Below are 16,451 nucleotides of genomic sequence, written 5' to 3' on the forward strand. Positions count from 1 at the left end.
TCCAAAACAATTATTAACAATAAGGTTTTTGCATTGAGATAATTTTTGTTTTTGCATTGGTGCTCAATCGTTAGCTGTATGTGCTGGATGGGAGTACAAGGAGAGGTAAACCCCGCAAAAGATGGTTGGACGATGAGGAAGAAGACTTCCACCGACTTATCATCCGAAGATTGTGTACTAAAGCAATTAACATAGTGGAATGATCGTGACTGAGTATAAATAGTAATCAGTTAATTTAGCAACGATTATAATAAGAACATTACTAACTTCGTTGCAAATTATTTAATAAAAAAATGATAACGGGTCCCAATGGAAGCAACATGCATTGAATGCAACACAATATTTGAGACATACGAATGATGGTAAATAATTTAGTTTTCCTCTATTTTTTCAGACACCCTCTCAAAATTGGATATATGCGTTTCAGCAACGGATCTCATTGTTTAGGATGATCCGTTCAACAATAGATTTCCGATAAACGATAACAAGTGAACTACTGCATGTTCTATGGTGTTCTCTTTTTGAATGGATGTGTTGGTTAATTGGTAATAAATAAAAGGTACTACCTTCAACAACTCTTCAAAACACATTATATTTGATGATCAACTATACAACAAAGCACATGCAACAATCACAATTACAATTGCGTTATGTTTCATCTGTGGAACTTTCATAACAGTGTTGAGAGATCAACCTGACGGACTAGAACTGTGCAGAAAACAGTGCTAGTCCGCCAGGATGGTCCCTGTGTAGTGATACCGCTACCTACTAGTCTATACCATGTGTACTATAGCCGCCTAAACCATTCTGGTCTGGCATGACGCAACCTACCAGCTAGCACGGGAAGTACTACTGGCGACAAGCTAACACCGGATAATAATATTTGTACTATACTTTGTAAATACATTAATACTTATGTAATAATTATGTAAGATATTGTAATATAAATATATGTATCATTTAATTTAATAAAGATTCTAATAGAATCTGCTGATCTACATAAAGATAACGTCTTGCACGTAGTACCTCTCGATGGTATTTAATAGTCCAGAGACTTAACTATGCCAAAATCAGAAGGTCTCAGTGTGAAATTTGCCTTCAAGAGAAATATCTCCTCAGGAGACTTGAGATGCTTAAAGCAGGGTCCACACTATGCCGCGGTAGGCCGGGCGGGCTAAGCCGCGTTGATGTAGACACCCCGGGCGGCTTTGCCGGGTTAGAAAATGCCGGCCTGGGTCGTGCTGATTCCAACCCGCATAACGTCGGTACAGATCAAAGGAAGCCGAGCCGAGCTGAACAAAAATATAGAGTGGGGACGTCCCGAGCGGCTTCAGTTACAATTAAAGCTCTAAAATTCGCTAGCACCGTACAGCTGTCATCCTCTCCTAAGGCTCGGGCGAATCCAAAATCTTCTTTGACGTCTTTTTGGAGGCTCACCACAGCCATGGCTGACATAGCGAAGTCATAGTCGGTAATCATTTTGAATAACACTTTAAGGACACTTTAAAAAAACTTCTAAAAAGTACTCTTCAACGAAGTCACCAGTCTTGGTGTTGAAACTAAAATAATAATAAAATAAGGTAGAAATAACCCGGTCGGCTTCGTTTCGGTGTGGACGTCGTTTCGGTGTGGACGTCGTGCCGGCCCAAACGTGCCCGACCGGCCTACCGTGGCATAGTGTGGACCCTGCTTTACCTTCCAGGAAGATCCGCTGGTTGGCTACCCATCGGGCTTGCATTTCTCTTTGTACCTACAGGAATAGTACCCTGTAGGACGAGGTTACCATTCTTAGAGAACTTATGATTGTAAGTCTCTCCCCAACTATTCTCCTCCTAATCAACTACCTTGCCTATTTTGGACACGCATTGTCAAGGCCCTCCGGTCAAGAGTGCCTAACATTATCAATTGGAGTCAGATCATTAAACAACTCGTACTCTTTCCTGTCTACAGTTCTAGTCCGTCAGGCTCATCCCTGCAACTAGAACTGTTTCCTATCTTTTAGCCTACTTATTTGTCCTCTACCTATGTTAGTGTCACGGTCGTCCTTACTCATTTCCTAAGAAATTTCCTGAATATGGTTTGTCGAGGGCTTTTTATGGAGTAGTCATCAGGCTGGAGTAACACTGTAATCGACCAACCGACACACCTATATAGACATCCTCAACAGACCCATGAATTAATGTGGCACATTCTTTTTTGTAACCTCAGCCCTAGAGAAATCACTGCATCTTACTATGATCAGCATACGAGTTGAGTGGACATGGATTCAGACATGACCAGGCTTGACTCAGTATGTTTGAAATTACAGCCATTGGAACATAGGAGATTCCAGAATTTTTTAATTTTCAACTTACACATGGACGTTGATTGGCATATGATGTTTCATCACATTTACCGAAGTATAGTATAACGACAATTTGTATAAGACTTTAAGTGCGAAATTTCATGGAAAGAGAGAGTCGCTCAAAACCCTTGATTGAGAACGTTACAATTACACCGCCCATTTGGGGTGAAGAATGGAAGTTGTAGTAATGTAACAGAACACCGACAAGTGTAAAAGCCCGCTATTACTGTCACCGTTGACTCCTCATTAATAATTGCTTGTAACCTACTATAAATATACATTTTTATATTTTATGGAACAGAATCATCCAAATCTTATAATGAGTTAAACAGTAATAAAAAAAAAATCGGGTTTTCAATACTCAGATAATATGAGCACTAGCGCCATCTAATATTTGAATCTGAAAATTACGAAGTTTTCTTAACCTGGAGCAAGCACTAATCTGTTTTAAGTCAAGTCCGGTAATTTTTGTGAAGTTGAAGATAGTTTGTTTAACCAACTCAGAAAATGTAGAATTCGCGATATTGTTATATACTTCTCATAAAATATTCCTATTGACCTTTTAATTGACCAGAAATATGTTTTTGTGATTTATTTTTTCTGAAATGTTTCTATTATGATTGAACAGTTTAGACCAAGTATTAGTTTTCTTGAATGAGTTAACATTTTTAAATCAGTAGTATACTACTCCTCATAAGTGACATTTCCTGATCAATTATGTAAACGCATAGAAAACTGTCTTGGAAGTTGTATTTAATTTTATGGGAGATGGCTCATAGCAGTGGCACATCTTCAAGAAGGCAAGATGGTTCTATTCCCTCTCGGGGTTATGTTGAATCAGATTGGGAAGCTAAAGAAGCTCTGCGGCAAAGAGAGCTGGAAGAGGCACGGGCTCGAGCTGCACAAATGGAAAAAACTATGAGATGGTGGTCTGATTGTACAGCCAATTGGAGAGAAAAATGGAGCAAAGTTTGTTTATTTTTACTTATTGGTTTATTGTATTATTTTGTGTAAATAAACCTATGATTATTCAGCTTTTAACTTTTATTTACAGTTAGGTATATCATTATTAAATTTTTAGTTTTTCTAAGGGTACATTTATCTAAATAATCACGGATTATTTGATGAATTATTTACAAACATGTAAATTGAGAAATTTTATTATTTGAATCTTCATTACACAATAGTTGCTCTGTTAATTGATTTTTGTTTACATCTCTTTTCAAATCTGAGTTATAAAAAACTTCCTTTTTATCTTAACTTACTAACACCAATTTTTTTAAAATTATGTTTGTCAGATTTCATTATTCAAATAAGAAAAATTTTATTCATCAATAATATTTTTATCTCCAAGTGTTTAGTGTAAGTACTCACTTTTCAAATTGACAGTTATTATATCGGAGAAGAGGTAAAGTTTTCAATTTTTCAAAACAACTTTTTTCATTTTTTACACAATTTTTTTTTATTCATTTAGAGTACTTTTTTTTTAAACTCATCTTTCCATATCTTGAGAAGAACCATCCTATTTTAAAATCCTATTAATATCTCATCTTTAGAGGCATTGTTATAACAATGAATGGGGGCAAGTACCTACATAAGCTTTTTATTTATGGTTACTGCTCCATTTCTATGGGCATAGCACAGTGCTATATTGCTAAACTCTTCTTCACTAAATGTTGAATCTGACAAAAAAAGATTTTTTCAATTTGGATTTGTAATTTCTGAAATTTGGCTAATCAAACAAACTCTTAAGCTGTAAATTATAGTATAAATTATTGCCTCTCTAAATTTCAAATTGCAGTCTTCAACTTGCCATGATTATCTTGTAAGCCAATAGTTTACTTCTCTGTTAACTTTACAGTGCACCTGTATTTCTATGTTTTTAGGTAAGAAACGAAAGAAACAAAGCTCGGGATGAGGCTAAACTTCTAAGATCAAAACTTGATTCTGCTTTAAAAGATGCTGCTACTTACAAACGTGAAAAACAAGAACTTGAATCCCATAATGAGCAAATGCGAAAAGAGCTGGAGAGGATTCATTTATTGCTTCTGAAACATGCCGGCCAGTGGGATAATCAGCTTTTGGAAGCTCTTGACACTACAGAATCTGATACTCCTAGAGATAGTAATATCTTTGTTTTGTTTTTTATCTAAGCTTAAAATATAAAATGTTTACTATTAAAAACGTATATTTTTTTATTAGCTGAAACAGATGATAGAGAAGCTGAAAAGGATTCTGCTGTTGAAACAGGCAGTGGTGAAGATGTGAGATTAGAAATCAGTAGTTCTGACACTAATTGTCAAGATACAGAAACATTATATCAAAAACTGTCTATGCTTCAACTGAGATTAGATGAAGCTACAAAAACGCTGCAAGCTGAAAGAGAGTTAGCAATTGTCTTTATTCTTATTGTGTTGTTTTTTTTAAATAGTTATGTTTTATCTTTATTATTATTTCAAAAGGGAGAAAAGTCAATTAGACAGAAGGGCAGAGAAAGCAGAGGCAGAAGTAGTCGAATGGCGAGAGCGATGTGAAGAACTTCGAGCCTCAAGGCAAGATGCTGTTCGAGAATTACTTGATATGCAGGATCAATACAAAGATGCAGTGGCTTTAATACAAGCTGACCTTCTTGACGAAGCTACTTCCAGAGAAGGAATGGATCGTAGACTTGCTGAACTGAGAGCCCAGGTTATAAAAATTATTATAGTTTATTGTAATCAGAAAAAATATTTTTAATAATATCCTTTAATTTTAATTTTTAAATAATACTCATATCTATAGCATATGAGAAAGGCACTTTCATTGAACCCTCTTAAACACAAAATGCATCCAAACCCTGGTTTTCATCTTCATAGATCATTTCATAATGAATGAATTAGCATGACGGTTTCAGATGAAAACTTTTTGGAAAAGCTAAGCTATACTCTTAAACAGAACATAAGGTAGATGTGTTAATTAAACAGAACATAAGGTAGATGTGTTAATTGATAAGGCATAGGTCATAGAAAAGTTCTAATGATACAAAAATTAATAGTAGGGAAATAGTTATAAGAAGCGTTTATATCTTATTTATCAGCTTTCCTGTTGAAAGTGTCCTTAAAACAAACCATTATTATTTATTTAAGACCAAGATATAATGAAGGAATAGTAGATTTTAGGGATTAATGTGTGTTATCAGAGAGAAATAGAATGTAAGGAAGGGATTGGTTTAGGAAAGGGTTGAAGTAGGTTGGGAAGAATTGAAGATAGGAGGTAATGAGGTTGTTGGGTTTTTGTAAGTCTTATATTTTCTGTGTGATGTTAGGTGTTAAGCTGTTCATAAGTAAAAAATTTAATGAAGGGGTGTGAGTATAATTTCTCATTCAAAGGTGAAAGTGGAAAAAAAAGGGAGATAGGATTTTAGGGATTCTGTTAGAATTGAGAAGTCGAAAAAGAGGTCGTTAACATTCTTGTTGTTCAGTCATTTCTTGTATCATTGAGGAAGATGTTAAAAATATATGGGATGAGTGAGCCCCATGTCAAGTTCAGATTTTGACTTGGTTGTTCTTAAGAAGATGCTTTAGCTGATAGTTAAATTTGGATATGGGTAAGTGGATGGGATTATGGGTTTTGTAGGTGGTTTGGTTAGATAGGAGTTGGTGAATTTCTTCTTAGTATGTATTGTGTTATCCATAGTAACATTCAAATCACCTATATTTATTAAATTTGGTGAAAATAAGGTAGTCATTAGATTTAAGGGAAGTACTGATTTTTAGGGAGAAAGGATGAGGGGTTTCGAAGGTGATTGGAATCCTGCTACATTGGTTGAAACTTTTGTTATAATAAATAGTTTTCTACTGTCAGAGTACTTTTTTTTACCACCATATGGACCTTCTTCCTTCAATTAAAAATAAATAAATAAATGCCTCAGCATTTCACCATAAAAATGTTTGGTAATATACATAATTAGGTAATCCTTTATGCTAGATCCCCCAAAATGGCGGAAAACTATTTTTTCCAGACCATAGTGTACCAAGATAACCAGAACAATCCCGACTATGAATGACTTAGGTTAGTCTACAATATTAACCGCCTTTCAAGAGGAAAAATTTCTGTCCCTACTCACTTACTCCTTTCCCCTTTAGTTAAAAATTAGCTTATAATGCACGACAATTTTTGGCAGCAGTTCCTAAATGTTTACTTCTTCTAACTTATAAATATTTAATACATCTTTTGTACTTGTCCTTTTATTTTGTATTACCTGTATTTTTTTGGATTATTACTTAGTATGATTTTAATACTTCAAAAAATCAGTGCACCATTTTGTGGGACACCTTTGTAAGTTTTTCTTACTTCGAAAATTCCTTTGGGATGTCTCTGATATTTATTCTTTTTAAATGGTTTAAAGTATTTTTCTAAGTTACGAGATATCACTGTTTAAGGGATGATTAATTATGTAATTTTCAATATTTGAATTATAAAAATGATATAGCAAAGTTTACTTTTCTAAGCATTAAACTTGTTTTCTTGAATAAATTTAGAGAAATGTCAAACTGAATTATTTGGATTTTTTTGTATTTGTCTTTTATGATGGCAAGGGCAGATTCTATTATAAGGGAGGATCAAGCAAGGGACCTTAAAATGATTAGAGGGCAGATATCCATCTACAAGACTAATACAGGAGATACCAAGAGGGTAATCAGACATGAAATACATATGTACTATGGGTATATAAATTGGATATAAATTCGAAAGAACATTTGAGCTCAACACTCGGGAAAGTTTAGAATAATGATTTATGAAAATAAATATTACTGATTATTAGAAGAAACAGGATGGAATTTAGTTTACAAGAAATTTGGTTTACAATAAAATTTAGTTACACCAGTCCTTGTATAAATTATATTCATGTTTTTTATTTCCAATAATTGTAGTAATAATATTAGATATTGGATCAAAAACAATTTTGGACTATATGGTCGAAATAGATATTGATTTATTTTATCTATCCAATTAAAGAGTTCAGATTATTTTTTTTCACCTTTTTTAAAAGAATATAGTTTATTTATTTACAAGTCCTCCAACCGGTTTTTACCCAATAGCAGGAGTTCGTTCATTATCAGATATATGACAAAATGAAAAATAATTTAAAATTAGTCCTTTAATAGTTTATTAAATCTACTGTTATTTATATAACTTCCATATCTAAATTGATGATTGCGCCAGACCATTATCCCTTCCTTCAAATTTCCTTTATTTGTTATAGCTTGAAAGGCTTCAGGCTGAAAATGCTGCTGAGTGGGGTAAAAGGGAAAGATTAGAAACTGAAAAACTTACCCTTGAACGTGAAAACAAACGCCTCAGGGCAGAAGTGCGAGATATGCAAGAAAGGCTGGAGCGACGAAGTCGACCCCAAACTGCTGCTGATACGGATTTAAGACATCTCCAGCAAGAACTGAATGATAAATCCAAAGTAAATGTTTTTTATGGTATCATATTTTTTTATCAACTAATTTACATTAATATTTTTTTATTAAGAATGAAAGTTTATTTCTTAAAATTCATAAAAGTTATTTCTACAGATATCATTATAGTTATTAGGATGTACTTGTTTGTCAAAATGCCATTAGAAAATTTTTAAATTTTATATCTTGGTTATATAATTTTTTAAAGAAGTATTTTTAGTCAAGCTATGAACGTTTTGAAATAGTTCAGAAGTTGTTTGTTCCTTATTCCCCTGTCTCCCCTTCATATTGATCAGCTGACCTCCTGATTACTGCCCCTTTTACTTGCAGTACTCTGAAACAGCTAAGTTTAAATCACTCTCTTATACCCACAAAACTCCCGGATAATATTCTTTTTTTGTCTAACAATATGATACAAGATAGAGAACATGAACAAGTGTCAAAGATAACTTATAAGAACTCAAATTAATGGAGAAATGCCCTTCATTCAATTAAAATTATGCTATACAATATAACAAATGATTAATTTCTTAAAGTATTTGTTATGATTGTTTAAAAGACATAGAATGATTATTAACTTTTTTATTTAAAGTGATACATGACTAAGAAAGTTTAATTTTTTTTTAATACCATTATGTTTGATTAATTTGCACTGGAAAATAATATATATGGAACTTGAGAATGATTTAATTGGCTCGAAATGTTCTGATTTAGTAATTTACTTTATTCAATTTTTAAGTATTGAATTTTCCTTAATGTTTAAAAAACAAGAAAATATAGAACATCCATGGAATAATTATTTCGCTACTAAAACAATCTGATAATCATCATTTTATTTCTTTATACTATTTCTTCAGATTCTACCTTAACTGTATTGATTGTTATTCATGGATAATGAACATTTTATTAATTGTTTTCATATGATATTATATTTGTATTTTTACGTTTCAATTTAGGAACTGTCTGACTTAAAACATAGTCAGAATAAACTAAAAAAAACTCTAGCTGACAAAACAACTGAATTAGCTCATACAACTCGCCGAGCAGAACAATATGAAAATGAAGTTAAACGACTTAGAGGGAGAGTTGAGGAATTGAAAAGAGAGTTAGCCGTGGCTGAAGATGAAGTGGATTCCGCTACCAATAATATAAGGTATTTAGGAATTGAAGTAATATTATTATGTTTTTTAATACCCTTTAACAATCCGTCATTTTAATGGACTTAAATTTCCTGACTTAATTACAATGCATGATAATGAACTATTGTACACAAATTAGCTAATCTAAGTAAGCGACAATATACCTTAGTAATGTTTCGATATTCTATGTTTACTGATCTAATTACTTCACTAGTATATTATTTGATCTTGTATTAGTCTTTTCGATCATTTGCATTTCAAAACCAAAACTATTGAGTCATGGATTCGACTCAAAGGCCATTTAGAAATGTCTCCAGAAGGGTTAAATATTTCATAGAGTAGTAATATATTTGTAAATAAATAATTAAATATTAAGTAATAAATAAAGAAACAGAAAACAAATTAGTAATAACTAATAAATAAAGAGTAACTCAAACAGTAAATATGAAATGAATGTTATCGACAATTCTGAGCTGTAATTATGATTAAATAAAATGAACCAAAAAAAAAAATCATTGAATTGTAGTGATAAGAGTTGCAGACTTTTGCCATTTACAGTGTTTAGAATTTTGAAATAATCGCTTTCTCAAAGTGGAGAACAATTTTATTGTTTTTTTTTAAATATTTATTTTCCATAATTTAATTTAAAGCACCCAATATATGATGTAACTTGGTTGGCCAACCATGTATGTTGCCCAACTTAGTAGATAAGTTAAATGAAGTCAAAATCAAGTTGTCGAACAACATTGGACTAAGTGTTGCCAAAGTTCTCACCATGTTTTATCTTCTTAATTGAAGCATATTACTTTTTAATTGAAGCATTAACGTTATTCTGATAATTTGATTGAAATATAGTGATTAAGTGTTTATTTTTTAAACAGAAAACTTCAGAGAACTAACGATGAACTCCAAGAACAGGTTGAAGGCCTCCAGGTGCAATTGCAACATTTACAAACCAGGTATATATTGTCTTCAGTTTATTTTACAATCTGATGAATACTTTAAAGCTCCAAACCGGCTACAAATCTAGAAATTTATTATTTTTATTTCGTTACATCTAAAATTATGATACCAAGGTGAATTAATTGATAGTTCCTAACTAAATTTTTATTTTCCTTAACCCACCCTAGGTAAGGAGAGTATTGTAACTGGATACAAATTTGTGGTGTATAGTTTTCAACAGATCTATCTATTTAAGAGAACCCTGATTACAAAAAGATCAATTCTGTCTATGCCACAGTTATCTCTTTAACCAATGGGCCGATTCTGTTCTTTCTTTTTTTATTTTGTAGGATTTTGACTTTCCATGCATTTGTACCAAATTAGACACCTTGTTTGTATAGCTGTTATACTGCAGATGAAAAATGTGTTTTTATCTAAACTGTAGCACTGAAACAACTCCAATGATTATGTTGAACTTCCTTAAAGTCTTTTACTTAAAGCCCTTTACATTTTCATATATGTGTGAATATTTGAGAAAAAAAGGAATGAAGAAAAGAGAATTTCATTTGTGCATAACTCAAGAAGTATGGTAAGAAATAAGAACTTCTGTAATTTTAAAGTTCACTTAATCAGGGAACGAAATGATGTCATTCTTTGAAGTAAAAATGATCTAAGGCTGCAATAAAATAACAATAATGCAAATTGATATACATCATATTTTTAAAAATTAACTATTATAATGAACTAATTACTGTATTATTGAACTAAACTAGTTTGAAAAATTCTAAATTTGTTTGTCAAAGTGAAGAATACATCACCCTTGAAGCCAAATTATGTAAGCTCCTCATAGTACAGGAGGAGAAACCCAATCACACATCTGCAAATAGTATTAAAAATTATTACCTAAGTCCTAAACGATAGATTCTATCAAAAAAGTTATAGTTAAAGAAAGAGCATTAACTTCTGTGCCAAACGAGTAGCATAACTTAAAAATACAGTCAAGTATGATTTTAAAATATCTGTTCTGGGTTGCTTATGGACTTCATAACACTTTAGCTCAGTTATTATAGTTTTTATTTAATTTTTTCTGTACAACTGTTTCTATCTGCTTCCTAATTTAGTTTAACTTATACTATGTACTTGGTAGTATTCCACTTTCTTATAACCCAGTTAATCGTTAGATATGGTTATCTTTAGACAAATCTTGTTTGATAAATCATGTAATCACAGGTTATTATGTTATTTAAGTTTATTTTAAAAATGATTTTACTTTATCCAAAAAATTTGTTAATCCGGTATGGATTTGGTCTCAATAATTTTGGGTAATTGGGGCTTCAAAGTATCTGAAATACTGAGCATCATGACTTTATTTTAATTTATAGAGGAACATGGGTGTGTAGAAATTTAAATTGTTTATGTTTTGTAGCATAAATATACATATCTTTCATAGTTCATCAATGTATTTATTTTATGTCTTTTAAAATAATTTTGTACACCTATTTTTTGTAATGTCTTTCAATTCTATTAACATTTTTCTCTTTTAATGTTTTGCTTCCTTTTGGGATTAAATGGTAACGTATAGTACTTGTATAATAATACCTGAAGTGATCACTACCGTCGAAGAAGATCTTAGACAAGTTGAAGACATACTTGTAGATCATTTATAATATAATCTAATTTTGAATGGCTTATATATTTTTATAATTAAAGCAGTGATCTGTTGATTCAGTATTAATGTATAGAACTAGTTCAGGCTTTAGAACTAGTTATATAAAGACTGCTATTGGGGACTTGTTAGTTATTAAATTGTCAGGTAGTTGTTATAATTTGTTGGTGCTGATCACCAGCCCCTCGTATTTATTAAATTGTTTATTTCTCCTATATTGTTCTGGTTAATATCCTTAGTATTATAACATTTATATTTACTGTCTTTGCTTTAACTCAAACGAGGTTCAAAATAAAAATATAAGTAATTCATATTTTCATTTGTATTTACTCTTCTGAGATTTTGAAATCAAAATTTTTAGCTCAATATTTTTTGCATTTGTATGCAGTTCATAACTGTGAACCATAATTAAAAGAAGGTACATACCATATCTTAAATGCTTTTTTTATAAAATCGGTTTGTTCTTTTTTAAAATAATTTAATTTGCAACCACTCTTAGAGTTAGATTTCTTCAAGAAGTTTTCTTTTTTTTATATATTATTATATTATTGTTTTCTCCATTACTCAACTTATTAGAAGAAGTCTGTTACAACTATTAAGCTCTTAATTGACTGCAGGAGCCCTAAACCATTGGAAAGATGTACAATATGTGTATTGTGCAATTTTAAGGATAAAGATAAATTATTCAGATAACCCATATGGACTTTAGTTTTTTATCCTGGATTACCATATAGGAATGAGTCCATTTTCATGGGGTTAATATTATGCATATGATGATACAGTAGACCCTTGCTAATCCGACTATTAACATTAATTCATCTGAACCCATTTCTATCTAGTCATTTAAAATGATATTGGTATGAGAAACCTTCAAAAAATCTGATAACTAGAAATCAGTCACGCCTTTACTAAGGAAACTTATGAGATTGTGTTAAAATATATTGAAGAACATGAAGAATCAACAGCTGGTGAGATATAGATGCTTAAGAGATGGTGAAATATACCAGTAAGACCCCGAAAATTGGATTTGATTAAAATCAAATAATGAAGATTTTTAAGCATTCATTTTTTATTTCTTTTAACTTTTACGTACTTACTCCTTTTTTCAAGAATTATAAATGTGATAATAAACTGCTTATTATGAAAAATATTGCATATTGTATTTGTTTTATGCATCTTTGTAATTATGTAAACTATTTTCTCATAAATTAAATAAAATTTTTGCATGGTGAATGTACATTTTATTATAAATTCACTATATACAGTGAAGGGACCTAAATTTTTTTTTAATATTTAAAACGTGTAATTTTTTCATTTCTGGTTAGTCCAACCCTGGTCCTTTTGTGGTCAAATGAATGAGGTTCCCCTGTATTATAAATCCAAACTCTGTTTTTTTGTGAATGGTCTCTCTGGCCAATACAGATTCCATTTGAAAACTTATTAAACTTTGTCTTTTATTCCTAATTTTTAGATTCAATCTTCTCAATTCCTAGTAACCAATCAACAGTTAACAGAAATTTGTGATAAATAAACTCTACTTGAGCTACTTTTATTATAAATGAAGCCAACCATTTATAATTTATTAATCTAAATAAAATGTTCTGATATATTTCATATATTTTAATTTTTTATAAACTTATAACTATTTGATTTAAATAGAATGAGAAGTTCTGTTGGTTCTCATCGAAGTCCCAGTATTCAGGAAGATGATCAAAGTGATGAAGATACATACTGATAAGTAACATTCATTTTCAAACGTTATACCAAAGATTTTATATATTTTAAAATTTTATTTTATTTGATCAAAAAAAAAAAGTATTTTATATTGTAAAATATTTGCTCAAATTAAACTATATGTTGTTATTTTTATGAAGATAAAAATAATTATAGAACTTTGTACTACTATTCTTTAGATTCAATTTTTTCTGTTATTCAATGTTTCAGGTTCTGTTCCTTAATGTATGTAATATAAAAAGGTACTTATATTTAAGTTATGAACTAGCAAAATCCCTTAAAAGATTTTTTTTAAAACTTTATATTAATTGTTACAATTTATTGGACTAAAAGCCTACATTTAAGTCTCTGCTGCATTTCAAAGAACTTAATGATCTTTTTATGTTTTACTTGTTGTTTTAATTATCTTTTTATGTTTTTTTTATTTTTTATGTTTTACCTAGTGATATTAAATTAAAGTAATGGATTGGAATAAATGAAATGTTGCAATGGTATGAGGTAAATGAAAGAAACAAAAAACTTTTTACTATACTATGTCATAAATTCAATTCTTCCAATGTCCAACAAAATTTCTTATCCATTGTTCGAAGAAATGTTTTGGGTTTGAGCCTATAAACTTGGGAAATGAAAGTTTTATCTCATTTTCATTTTGTTTTTAAAATTGTGTTTAAGGAATATTCCCCGATTGCTATGTATGAGATACCAATAAACAAGGTAAAATTCAATAACTATGGTTAGTAAGATAATTTGGGGCAAGTGCAGACTAAAATTTTAAAAGTTAGACTGTTGTAGGCTCTTGATAATTTAACTTTGACATTGTCACTAAATATTTCATACTATCCCTTACTAGAGAAAACCTTGAAAATAATTAATTGGTTCATTCTATAATAAAAAAATTCCTGTGAAAGTGAGTCAGGAGAAAAGGAGGATATAACGGTAAACAGGTTAAATGAATAATAAAACCAATTATTTTTCTAGAGCTTTAAGAAACTGAAGGAATTTTTTTTTATTATTTTAAACAAAGTGTACTCAATTACATTGGGAAAAAAATTATATTAAGACTATAAAATAGGTGGGTATGTTTCGCTCTTGTCTCTTCAGTTATATACGCTCTTACCTTAAACACAAAAAGTTTAAAGAGTAAGTGCTGATCTTAGCTTAAAAATCTGTAATTTTAAAATATTGCTATTATTAATATTTCCACAAACTAACTGTATTTAGCATCTATATATCGTAAAAAAAAAATTGGAAAACAGTTCTATCTTTAATGAATTATGCTCAATTGCTTTAAAGTTGCATTGTAAGATGCATGCTATCCACTGGTACTGGTACTGGTATTTGGTGGGGGAACCAAGTCCGGCAAGTGGGCCTAGTGGTCCATTTTGCTAACCCCTGACGGCTACCTAAGTTGGTGCCGCATACTAACCAAGGTGGGAGTGTCAAGATTCATTCTTTGGGACCGCCAAAAAATGAATGTTAACTGCCCCAGGTGGGAATCGAACTCACAACGTTCCAAACCGAGTGCACTGGAACCTGCGCTCCAACCCACACGGCCGTCACATCCCTTGTATCAGGAGGTAAATAACAGTACAAAGATCAACATCTGTCTGAATTTTCTAACTACAGGCCATTCAAAGGGAATGCACGTGTCTAGCTTTCCATTGCACCTCAGCACTGCGACATGACAAAGATTGCCTGACCCCGAAAATGCACTTGCCCTGATTTAGCTTAGTACAATTTTTATAGCAATGTTTTACTTAAAAACTATTTTCACATCTACACCTGTTTTCAATAAATATTGCTGTTCTTCACTGTTAAGTACTCTAAAAAAATGTTAGCTATTAAAGAGTGAGATGAATTCCTATGCTTCCTTTCCTTTGGTTTATATATATATATATATTTAAGAGAATGGTCGAATCTTTGTCCACCATGGGAAGGTTTAAGATACTGAAATCCCTGAATTCTTGAATAGAAAAAAAAGTTATAAACAAAACTAAGCATTTTTAGTATATAGCTCAGAAAGTATACGTTTTCTTCACCATTATTGTACACCAATCAATCCATGTCTTTCCAAATTATAAGAAAAAAGTATTACTGATTTTATTAAGCTATATTATATTTATGAAAAATTATAAAAACCTAGTGTGGCTCGGGGTGAAGTAGGTCAGCAAATTTTTTTTAGAAAAGACCATTTCATATTTGTTTTTGGTGTCGTCTAAGACCATACCAAATACCATTTTTCAAAGAAATTTTTCACCTCGATTTATTCAGAGGTTGTTTTTTTTTCTTCCAGTGACTATTGTTCATATAATCTTTCATGATTCCTGTGCATTTCGTCGAATCCCCACGTTATTAGAACTGTTGGAAAGCTGGATGTTTGCTCTTTCAGCCTACATCAACTAAACGTTGATCCCTAACCCACCGCCAAATTTGGTGTAGATTGCTCAAATAGTATTGAAGTTATTTATATTTTTTTGATTTTTAAACAACCTTCTGTTCAACATTTCGCTTTGAACAGCCCTGATGAAGCCCTGCAAAGTGGGGCGAAACGTCAGACATTAAAATAGTTATAAACTATTTGTTCTTTTCTTGATCGCAAACCTGACCATCTTTTTATATACAAATTATTTCATGTTTAATTACTCTTTTTTTTTAACTGGATATTTGGATTTTTGCTGATTTTTGGACTGGACTCTAATTTTTTGATGTTTCATAACAAAATTAAAAAAAAAAAATTTTTATTACAGTTTGAAATCTTTCATAAGTAATTATTAATTATTACCTTTTGAATTTTTTTTTTTTATTATTATTAATTAGTATTGTAATAATAAACATTATACGTGTAATGTGCCTTGTAAAGACGACCAAAATTCCTGAATTATTTTTAAAAAAAGATGAAATTTACGATAGTTGTCAGTTTGCTTCTTTCTTGTGTTTATACTGTTTAATTTTTTTTTTTTTTTTACATATTTATATATATTTGTGATAAATGAGCATCACATGTTACATGATAAAAAGTTTCCCTAGGTTTATTTTAAATGTTTAATTAATCTCTCTTTTTTATTTTGTGTATTATATGATATTTAGGTATTCCATTGATTTTATCTGATTTTTATGTCTAATTTGGTTTGTAAAAAATTTAATTCTGTTTATGAATTATGTTTCTTCATTAAGATATATCT

At 30.8% G+C, this 16,451-nt stretch overlaps 1 protein-coding gene across 3 annotated transcripts; it reads left to right on the top strand.

Moving 5' to 3' along the window:
* The first annotated feature begins 11 nt into the window (after nucleotides 1-11).
* On the top strand, nucleotides 12-14,167 carry LOC106687830 (coiled-coil domain-containing protein 102A). Of its 3 annotated transcripts, none has more exons than XM_067052056.1 (8): nucleotides 12-362; nucleotides 4,231-4,468; nucleotides 4,547-4,730; nucleotides 4,807-5,032; nucleotides 7,590-7,796; nucleotides 8,745-8,941; nucleotides 9,809-9,886; nucleotides 11,452-13,153. In XM_067052056.1, the coding sequence occupies exons 1-8, from the start codon at nucleotides 357-359 to the stop codon at nucleotides 11,534-11,536; spliced, it is 1,221 nt and encodes a 406-aa protein (XP_066908157.1). In that variant the 5' UTR covers nucleotides 12-356; the 3' UTR covers nucleotides 11,537-13,153. The 3 variants fall into 3 exon arrangements, with proteins under 3 accessions (XP_066908157.1, XP_066908156.1, XP_014287447.1); XM_067052055.1 differs by lacking the exon at nucleotides 12-362 and adding an exon at nucleotides 2,443-3,313 and having other exon boundaries at nucleotides 11,452-13,150; XM_014431961.3 differs by lacking the exons at nucleotides 12-362; nucleotides 11,452-13,153 and adding exons at nucleotides 2,449-3,313; nucleotides 13,195-14,167.
* Nucleotides 14,168-16,451: the final 2,284 nt, after the last annotated feature.

Source organism: Halyomorpha halys, unplaced genomic scaffold (genome assembly GCF_000696795.3).
Source record: "Halyomorpha halys isolate HHAL.00 unplaced genomic scaffold, Hhal_1.1 Scaffold1015.1, whole genome shotgun sequence".
Taxonomy (NCBI): Eukaryota; Metazoa; Arthropoda; class Insecta; order Hemiptera; family Pentatomidae; genus Halyomorpha; species Halyomorpha halys.